This window comes from Hyperoodon ampullatus (genome assembly GCF_949752795.1).
Source record: "Hyperoodon ampullatus genome assembly, chromosome: X".
Taxonomy (NCBI): domain Eukaryota; kingdom Metazoa; phylum Chordata; class Mammalia; order Artiodactyla; family Ziphiidae; genus Hyperoodon; species Hyperoodon ampullatus.
In genome coordinates, this window is record NC_136913.1 from 44,119,742 (window position 1) to 44,130,914 (window position 11,173).

General features: G+C 44.1%; 1 protein-coding gene across 1 annotated transcript; it reads left to right on the plus strand.

Annotated features, from left to right (window-relative positions):
• Nucleotides 1-1,666: 1,666 nt before the first annotated feature.
• Nucleotides 1,667-11,173, plus strand: GLOD5 (glyoxalase domain containing 5; the record flags this gene model as incomplete). Its single annotated transcript, XM_079727814.1, is given in 5 exon segments — nt 1,667-1,720; nt 6,251-6,388; nt 9,621-9,739; nt 9,741-9,771; nt 11,045-11,173. Coding segments are annotated over 5 exon segments (444 nt in total). The 5' UTR covers nt 1,667-1,693.

The following is an 11,173-nucleotide window of genomic DNA, read 5'->3' on the forward strand; positions in this document are numbered from 1 at the left end:
ATGTCAGCTCCACGTGGGCAGGGACATTTGTCTGTCTTGTTCTCTGATGTCTCCCCAGCACCTAGAACAGTGCTTGGTACACAGACCTTGCTCATTAGGTGTCTGTTGAACGAATGAGCCCTTTGACCCAGCAACCCCACTTCTAACTCGAAAATGTACACACATGCACAGAACTGTGTGGGCAAGGCTGGTAGGAGCAAACAACTGGGAGAACCTTGTAAATGTCCATTTCTAGCCAATGACTGTTGCAGAGTGAAATGAATGGTGGGGGTTTACGATGTACCACAGAGCCCCTGCCCGATGTGATGCAGAATGAGTGGGACCTGTGTGTGCCTCTGGGGTGGGGGTGCCTTCCACAAGACATGCTGTTGACAAGGAAAAGTAGTGGGTGGGAGATGGTTATGGTGACACTGCATGCGCGTGTGTGTGTCTGTGTGTGTGTGCATGTGTGCGTGCCTGTGTTTGGAAGGAAACACCAGAAACTGACAGCAGTGGTCATTTTTGGAGAGTGGAGTGGGGATCACCTGTGTAGTCCATATACTTGATGTGTTGTTGGAACCTTTTATACAAACCTCTATTCGCATATTATTTGTGTAACTCTTCATAAAGGAAAATCTTATGCAAAAAACAATACGCATAGCACAGAGCGTATGTGTGTCTGTCTGACTGGGTATCTGGGGTGTGTCTAGGTACAAGAATCTGAAACTCACATGCCCCAGGGGCTGCACAGGTCATCCTCAAAAGAGAGGGCGCTCAGCTCAAGGTAAGGTGAACAGCAATAGGGTGAGGGTGGGGTTGAGAGAGGGGTGGGGATGGGGAGGACTCCAGGGCTCACACCCCAAAAGAATTCAGAAACATTGCACCCTGGGACAGAGAACACTTAATAGCTTCGCTATCTTGGCTTGGAAACAGACCCATTATAAGTTAGAGTGGTTATACTCTAACTCCGACTGTTCCTAACTTCATACCCAGGACACAGACTCCCAAACAGATCAAAGATCTCACATTCTGGAGACACACTCTAAATAGATCAGAGGCCTCACACCCTAGAATAAAGGTCCCCCCCAAAACTTTGGGATGGGTGGTTTTTCTATGTTATTACAAAGTAATCCCTTATTATGGACTGAATGTTTGTGGCCCCCCCAAATCCATGCCTTGAATCCCTAACCCCCAATGTGACGATACTAGGGGCCTTTGGGAGGTAATTAGGGTTAGATGAGGTCATGAGGGTGAAGTCCTGGTGATGGCATTAGTGCCCTTATAAGAAGACACCAGAAAGTTTCTTCTTTTTCTCTGCCATGTGAGGACATGGCAAGAAGGTGGCCATCTGCAAGCCAGGAGGAGAGATGTCACCAGAACCCAGCCATGCTGGCACTCTGATCTTGGACTTCTGGCCTCCAGAATGGTAAGAAAATAAATTTCTGTTGTTTTGGCCACCCTGTCTATAGTGCTATATTATAGTGGCCTGAGCTGGCTAAGACACACCTTAAGCTTTTACTTTCGAGGCGCTGAGTTTTATGTCAGAGTCCTTATACTTGCCCCATCTACCTCGGTCACCACCAGCAGTCCCCAGTCCGTGGCCCTCCCATTCCTGCCCCTTGATCTCCAGGCACTGAGCCAGAGGGTTGTCTGGAGGCCAGGGGCAAGGAAGCCTACCAAGCTGTGCCATCTGCCCTCCAGGCTGCCAGCCAGGATGTGGAGCAGGATTTCGGAGAAGCAGGTGAACAGCGTGGCCCATGGGGGTCTGGGGCACGGGTATTAGCACCAAGGCTGGGCGTTCCCACCTGGGCCTGGTAACCTGCTTCCCTTTCATGCGGGCTATCCCGGTGTGCTTTCATCCATTTTCCCGTCCTCTCTTCCTTCCTCTTTCAAGGACAAGCAGAGGGCAGCAGAGGGACACGTTAAGTCCCTGCTCTAACACACAGTCTGCCGTCAGCACGTCTGCCAGGAGTGGGCTGCTGCTCCACGCGGCTCCCGGCTCCCTCGGGGCGGTTCCGGAGAGCCAGTTCAGCCAGGGCCATCTGGATGGGGTGGGGTGAGGCGGGGAGGGGCCAGGAAACAGCGCTGACCTTGAGGTTTGCTAGAAGAATTCCAGGGGTCCCTGGCACCCTGAAGGAGACCTTGAAGAGGACTTTGTTGAAAGATAGAAGCCTTCCCTGTGGAGGAGGCAGGAGGGAGAGAATCATATTTTGGATACTCTAGTTTATATATATTTACATATATAATACACGTATATACATATACGGTTGTTGTGAGGAATAAAATGGATTATATTTTGTGTAGTGCTTAGAACAAGGTTTGGCACACCGTAAGCTTAAGTGATTACTATGTCTTGCTTGTGGAAAGGGAAAGCTGCCTGCCATTCCAGTAAACAATGAATGTTGCCTGCCCTCAAGCCACCAGCCACTGTACCCCCAGCGGTGCGCCCTGGGGGAATTTAGGACAGAGAAAAACAGGATACTGGCCCTAGATAGTTAACATGCATATCTGAGAAATGATTTCAATGAGCCCAGACTCTTGCATCTTCTCATACATAAAGCACTAAAATCATTAACTTGGAACGTCTGCTTTTTGTGATTAGCAGTAATCTTTTGATGTTTGACTACATGGTTGTTTTGGGGATTTTTTTCAGCAAAAACTCTTATATATCCAGGCTCCTCCCTTACCTCTTTGGGGCAGTTCCTGAGAGCTATCTGCGAGGTTGTCTCCTGGGCTACAATCCTCAGTCCTCAGTAAGGTCCTGAGATAAAGCATAACTCGCAACTTTTAGGTTGTGGATTTTTCTTCAGTCATCTTTTTCAAAACCAGCCTCCCTAACCTCGCCTTGAAAACCTTGCATGATCTGGCCCTGCCTTCCCCTCCTCCTCCTGTCTCACTCTTGGATTCTAAGCCACATGGGCCTTCTTCCAGTTCCTTAAGAGAGCCAGCTTTGCTTACCCTTGAATTTGCAAGGATGGAGCTCTGCATCTGCAAAGCAGAATCCGGGGAGTGAATGTGAGCTAGCAGGGCATTGAATAATGGGAGGAGTAGGTTGAGCTGATTCCCAAACCTGATCAAAGTTGGGGGATGTGGCTAAAGTAGTGCTTAGGGGAAATCTGTAGCTCTAAATGCCTATAGATCAGAAAAGTTGAAAATCAAGTACCTAAGATTTCATATCAGGAGTCTGGAAAAGTAACAGCAAATTGAACCTGAGAAAGCGGAAGGAAGGAAATTATAAAGATAAGAGCAGAAACTGGTAAATTGGAAAACAAACATACAACAGAGAAAATCAATAAAGTCAAAAATTGGTTCTTTGAACAGATTAATAACCTATTAGTAATTTCTGTTTTTTCCCCTTAATAAGTTAAGAGAAAAAATATAGAATACCAATATCAGGACTGAAAAGGGAGTGCTATTACGAATCCTACAGACATTAAAAGGTTAATAAGACTTTTTTAAACATAGGACTTTATTTTCAATGAAGCCCAAACGCCAGTCATTTTCTCATTCTACTGCTTCTGTGTTCATATGGATCCTCTATATCCATGAGGACAGCAGAACTCAGGAATTTGCTAATGCCTCCTTCACTCATGAAAACAGAAAAGCACAGTACTTTTTTAAAGCTGGGGCTCAAGTGAAATCAATTGTTTAAAATGTAATGGTTTGAAATGGAATTGAACACAGTAGAATGGAGCAGGATAGAATAACATAGGGAGGAATGGTATAGCATGGTCGAATGGAATAGAATAGAATAGAATAGAAGTCAGATTTGTGCCAGGCACTGGGCCTAATTATTGTAGTAGATATTCATTAACTGAACAAATATTATTGAACATCTGCTAGTTGTTTGGGATTCAGTGGAGAACAAAATAGAAACCTCTGCTCTTACGAAGCTGATATTCTAATCAGGGAGACAGATATTAGCATGTGCAAAGGGCTTTGAGGCTCACACTGGTCAGAATGGCCATCATCAAAAATTCCACAAACAATAAATGATGGAGAGGATGTGGAGAAAAGGGAACACTCCTACACTGTCGGTGGGAATGTAAATTGGTACAGCTACTATGGAGAACAGTATGAAGGTTCCCTAAAAAACTAAAAATAGAGCTACCATATGACCTAGCAATCCCACTCTTGGACATATTCCTGGAGAAAACCATAATTCAAAAAGATACATGCACCCCAATGTTCATTGCAGCTCTATTTACAATAGCCAGGACATGGAAGCAATCTAAATGTCCATCAACAGATGAATGGATCAAGAAGTGTGGTACATGTATACAATGGAATATTACTCAGCCATAAAATGGAACGAAATGGTGCCATTTGCAGAGACATGGACGGACCTAGAGACTGTTATACAGAGTGAAGTAAGTCACAAAGAGGAAAACAAATATCATATAATATCGTTTATATGTGGAATCTAGAAAAATGATACAGATGAACTGACTTGCAAAGCAGAAATAGAGACACAGATGTAGAGAACAAACGTATGGATACCAAGGGGGAAAGGGAGGGTGGAATGAACTGGGAGATTGGGATTGACATATATACACTACTATGTATAAAATAGATAACTAATGAGAACCTACTGTATAGGACAGGGAACTCTATTCAGTGCTCTGTGGTGACCTAAATGGGAAGGAAATCCAAAAAAGAAGGGATATGTGTGTACATATAGCTGATTAACTTTGCTGTACAGCAGAAACTAACACAACACTGTAAAGCAACTATACTCCAATAAAAATTAATTTAAAAATAAGGGCCTGGGACTTCCCTGGTGGCTCAGTGGTTAAGAATCCGCTTGCAAATGCAGGGGACATGGGTTTGAGCCCTGGTCCGGGAAGATCCCACATGTCGCGGAGCAACTAAGCCCGTGCACCACAACTACTGAGCCTGCGCTCTAGAGCCCGCGTGCCACAACTACTGAAGCCCGCGTGCCTAGAGCCTGTGCTCTGCAACAAGAGAGGCCACCGCAATGAGAAGCCCGCGCACCGCAACGAAGAGTAGCCCCCACTCGCCGCAACTAGAGAAAGCCCGCGCACAGCAACGAAGACCCAATGCAGCCAAAAATAAATAAATTAATTAATTAAAAAAAATAAGGGCCTGAGGGCTAAAGGTACAAGGCTGGCCCTTATGAGGAACAGGCAAAAGGACAATGTGGCTTGGAGTTCAAGAGAAATGGATGAGGCTGTAGAGATTGGGGGTCATGGTAGAGAGTCTGGAATTTTAACAAGATGACGACGACATCATCATCATCATTGTTAACTCTTACAGCACTTGCTATGTCAGGCATTGTCCTAAGCACCCCCCACTTTTTTTGGCCACCCCCCTCACACACACACACCCACCAGCCTTTGGGATCTTAGTTCCCTGACCAGGGATCGAACCTGGGTCCCTGGCAGTGAGAGAGCTGAATCCTAACCACTGGACCACCAGGGAATTCCCCCCAACTCTTTTTTTTAAATTGTTCACAACAGTCCTATAAAACACATATAAAATCATGCCCACTTTCCAGAAGGGGAAACCAAGGCACAGAGAGTAAAATGTCAGTCTGGCTCCAGAATCTGTTATTTTAACCACTATACTCTGCAATTTATGGTGCACAGGCATCTTATAATCCTGTAGCAGATGAAATGTAAATATACAAATTACTAAAGAATGCGAATCAAGAGAAAGATCTGGTGGGAGGTGTGCTGAAGGCAGGAAGTGAGAGGTGGGGCAGTGTGCCCTCCCACTGGGTGTCAAGGTTGTGCCCTCCCACTGGGTGTCAAGGTTGACCTAGGCACACATGCCCAGAAACATTTACTGCATCTGAGATGCTCCCTTCTTGTCCTGTCCTCTGTTATCCTAACTGTAGAGTGAGAAAGGAGGGGACTGGGTTAAATTGGCCAATAAAGGGCTTGTACTCATGGGGTTGGGCCTCCTCTGTATCTTATCATTTCTTACAAAAGAGATCAATTCCAGCTCAGCGAAAACAAGGGAGAGTTTGGTTTTGGTCTCCACTCCCCCTATCTTCACCTCTATCCCTCTGGAAGGAGGAAAAGAACAAGAAAACAGTGGAGAGTGGTCATGGCAGACACATGGACTCTTGTGAATCTACACATGAGCAATAAGTACTGAAGATTCCTCCCAGGACTTTCCCCCTGAAACGGGGGTAGAAGGAAGTATAGTCACCGAGGAGGTGAGAGGAGGTGGGGAGAAGGAAACACAGGAAACATGGGTGTGACCAGTGGCAGTGTGGTCTCTTCTCTTTTTTTTCTTTTTTTAGTCATGGAGGCACAACAGTCAGACCCCTTCCCTGTGTCTTATCCATAAGCTTGACCCCATTGTGATGACAATAAAGAGCATCAAAGACACCTCTAGGTTTTATTCTAAGATCCTGGGCATGGAGGTCATGACTTTCAAGGTAATCACTTTCCCAAATGCCAAATTGTAGGAGGGGTAAAACTTGATTATACTATTTTAAAAAGTAACTTAAAACTCCAAACACACACACACACACACACACACACACACACACACACATGAGATCTCTGAGAAAAATTTAAAGGATCAATGGAGGAGATTCCAAACTCTGAATAGTAGGACTTCCAGAGAGAGAATGGAGAAAAAGGAAGGGAAGAAATTACCACAGAATAATGCAAGAGAACTTTCCAGTCTTTATATGGAAAGGGTTAACTGAGTATCTGGCACACCGACACCTAGATATCTTCCTATGAAATTATAGAACATCAAAATAAAAACAAATCTCCTAGAAGTTTTCAGAGAGGTTAAAAAGAAAAGTAGCTCAACTACAAAGGAAAAGGAAATATGCAGATTTCAGATTTCCCAAGAATCAGAGACCAGAAGACAATTGAAGAACACCTTCAAGATTCTGAGGGAAAACATTTCAACCTAGAATTCTGTGACCAAACTATTATTCAAGGTGAGTGTAGAATGAAACATTCTTAGACATAAAAAGATGCAGAAACTTTGCCTACTTGCTTTGAAAATTACTTGAGAACATGCTATATCAAAATGAGTGATTAGGGCTTCCCTGGTGGCGCAGTGGTTGAGAGTCCACCTGCCAATGCAGGGGACACGGGTTCATGCCCTGGTCCAGGAAGATCCCACGTGCCACGGAGCAGCTGGGCCTGTGAGCCATGGCCGCTGAGCCTGCGCATCCAGAGCCTGTGCTCTGCAACGGGAGAGGCCACAACAGTGAGAGGCCCGCATACAGCAAAAAAAAAAAAAAAAAAAAAAGAGTGATTAATCCAGGAATAAGAAAGACATCAAAGTCAGGACACCGTGGATCCCAAGAGGAAGATCCAGAAAGATACCTAGAAAACAATCAGTCCAGTTTGGATCAGGAGAAGGGAAGGTCTCAAGAAAAAGAGCTTCAAGGTAAAAAGGAGGTTTCCATAGATTGACTACAATCCTTGAGAATTTGGAACAACTTCAAAAGTGGGAGATGCACAGACACTGAATGTGTCTTAAATTGAAAGGGCCCATGGAATGGCAAACAGGGTAAAAAATGTAAAACTAACACAGAATGCTATGCATAAAAATAGAATTATGCAATATCAGACTGGATATATACATAGCAAGACGGACAGCTCTTAAAAGATCATGCTGAATGCAAAATGAAGAAGCCAAATCAGGTATATAGCATGGTACCATTTATAACATACACACATAAAAAAAAATACACCTTTTACAATAACTTATGCAAAACCAAAGAATGAACATCAAACACATTAAAATCATTGCCCAGGGTGGGCACAGGAATGAAGAATGGAAATAAAAAGATTAAACATACAAATAAAACTAGAGAAGGGTCTTGCGTGGCCCAACAATGATAGTGAGGCATATGAAGCCTCAACCCCCGTTATTTGGACACACTTGAGTGAAATTTCAGTACATCTAGGATCAAGAAAAGTCCTAAGAGCTGCAGTAGTGGAGGGTGGATGCATCATCTATAAAAAGAATGAAAAACAGATTAACATCAGACTTCTTATCAGCAACACCAGATTCAGGAAGACAACGAAGCCACATATTTAAAAGGCTGTGAGGGGACTTCCCTGGTGGTCCAGCAGTTAAGACTCTGCACTCCCAATGCAGAGGGCCCGGGTTTGATCCCTGGTCAGGGAACTAGATCTCACATGCATGCAGCAACTAAGAGCCTGCATGCCACAACTGAAGAAAAAGATCCTGTACGCTGCAGCTAAGACCTGGCACAGCCAAATAAATAAATATTTTTTTAAAAAAGTAAAAAAATAGGGACTTCCCTGGTGGCGCAGTGGTTAAGAATCCACCTGCCAATGAAGGCAACATGGGTTCGATCCCTGGTCCAGGAAGATCCCACATGCCGCGGAGCAACTAAGCCCGTGCGCCACAACTACTGAGCCTGTGCTCTAGAGCCCGTGGGCCACAACTACCGAGCCCGAGTGCTGCAACTACTGAAGCCTGCGTGCTGCAACTACTGCACATGCCTAGAGCCTGTGCACCGCATAGAAGAGTAGCCCCCACTCACCACAACTAGAGAAAGCCCCAGCACAGCAATGAAGACCCAAAATAAATAAATAAATAAATAAAATACATTTATTTTAAAAAGTAGAATATTTTTTAAAAATTTAATAAAAAATAAAAGGCTGCAGGAAAATAACCTACAACCTCAAATTCTATACTCAGCCGAACTATCATTCAAGTGAAATAAAGTCATTTTCTGATAGGATGGATGTAGTATCCATCATGGTGAGATGAAAGGGACATAAAACGATTTTTTAACAAATGGCAGAAGTTGAGAGGCACAGGAGAGGGAGGCAGGATGAAGAGGATAGTCGGGCCAATGAGATACTATGTTCGTCCATCAAAACATAAAGACGAAAGTGGGTTATTTTAAAATTGTAAAGGAACCAAAAGAGGAGCTAAAACCGATCACAGAATTTTGTTGGGAGGGGTAGTAATGTGGATGAGCTAAATTCTCATTTATCTTAGCAGGGAAAGGATAGAAAATGTCTGAAGTTGCTAAATCAAGACATAGTGGCACATCAGTTAGGGATTGTTTGGAGGCATGTGGGAGAAAATTTAACTACCAGCGGGTTAAATAAAATAGAGTTTTGTTTTTCTCTCATTCAACAATCAGTCCAGAGGTAGGCAGGCAGGGCTCGGGCAGTGGCTGGAAGGAGGAAGTGAGTGGGCAAAAAGCATGAGCTTAGTGGGGTGGGGAGGTTCCCAGATGCACTGCTCACAGGCTCTGCTGACATCTCATTGTCTCATCTTACATGGTCACCCAGCAAGGAATGCTGGGGAATGCAGGTTTTTAAAGCTGGGTGTACAATAAACCCCACTGAAACTTGGGTTGTGTTTAAAAGAAAAGGAGAGAAATGTATATTAAGTAGACAGATCGCAGTCTCTGCCATGGGTAGTATAAACATATTATTTGGGAGGTATGGAAATAATTTCCAGAAGAAACACGTACACACGTTGAAAGCAGTTTGCCTCTAGGGAATGAGACAAGTGTGGGACAATAGGCTGCTATTTTTCATCAAAAACCTTGTTCTACTTTTTATTTTTTAACCTTGTTGGGGTAGGTAGGGGGCTTTGCCTCACACTCATCTTGGAGGTTTAGTTCCAGGTTGTTTTCTCCCCCCAAATAGGGAGACCGGAAAGCATTGTGTTTTGGAGACCAGAAATTTAACCTCCATGAGGCGGGAAAGGAATTTGAACCCAAAGCCACTCACCCAGTCCCTGGCTCCCTGGATATATGCTTGATCACAGCCTTTGAAGGAAATGGTCCAGCACCTCGCGGTGAGTCAGACTTCCATCCTCTTTTGAGAAAGCTGCTGCAGATGCAGTGAAAACAGAAGCATGACTCAAACTTCAGACATAACAGGTTTCATCACACCCAGATAAGATCTATGCACAATTGTTTATTCACTATTTTTATTGACATCATTTTTCCCTCTAAGCAAATGTATTTTTTAAAATAAACTTATTTTATTTATTTTTGGCTGTGTTGGGTCTTCATTGCAGCACGCGGGCTTCTCATTGCGGTGGCTTCTCTTGTTGCGGAGCACGGGCTCTAGGCATGCGGGCTTCAGTAGTTGCAGCATGCGGGCTCAGTAGTTGTGGCTCGTGGACTCTAGAGCACAGGCTCAGTAGTTGTGGCACACAGGCTTAGGGGGATCTTCCCAGACCAGGGATTGAACCCATGTCCCCTGCATTGGCAGGCAGATTCTCAACCACTGCGACACCAGGGAAGCTCACAAATGTATTTTAAAAGAAAACTTTACATCACCCTTGTGAAAAAAATTATACCTAAGCTCTATTTATATAAATACATTTATGTAAAAAGAAAATGTTCAACCAAGTAAATGAAAACCCATTATATCTTGGCATAAAGGGGAGGTAACTGTAAAAACAAACAGCTATAAAAGCATCACAATGTCATTAGATTATAGCCACTTCCATGGCCCCCACTCTCTGGGCCTGACAAATTTAGATTTGGCAAGTGGTTAAGGACTTCGCATCCACCAGAGACTTTCTTCTTTGTATAATCAGAGGATTGAAGAAGGAATAATTACTGACTCACTGTTATTTAATTTAGTGTCCTTGTAATACTTAAAATGATTTCATTTGAAGGGGTCATTGGTTCTCCTTTTGGGGAACACAGATTGAGGTATTAAATACACTTCATGCAAATTGACCTGGACTCCTTTGGAAAATATCAGCGGAAAAGTCTGGTTTGGAAGGAAAGTGGGTAAAGCATCGGGATTAAGGGTACGGACTTACTTTGGCCCAGACTTGCCTGGGTTTGAATTCTGACTCTGTCACTTACTAGGTAACAGTAGGTACATTATCATCCCCATTTGACAGATGAGGAAACTGAGGTACAGAGCAGTTAGGTACTCTGCTTGAGGTCATACAGCTAGTAAGTAGCTGGAGCAGGGTGAGGGAGGGGAGAATGGCAGGAGATGAAGTGAGAAAGATACAGGGGTCTTCTAGGTCACTGTAAAGAATGAAATTTTGGTCCCACACATGGACTGTGACGAATGACTTTTGTTTTCTCTTCCCATTTCAGGCTTGTGATGTCCCCATTGGGGAGGGTCCAGTCCCCAGAATGGGGGCAAAAGGGGGCAAAAGTATGTCCATCTACTTCCAAGACCCTGACAGAAACCTGATTGAGGTGTCCAACTACATCTCCTTGTGA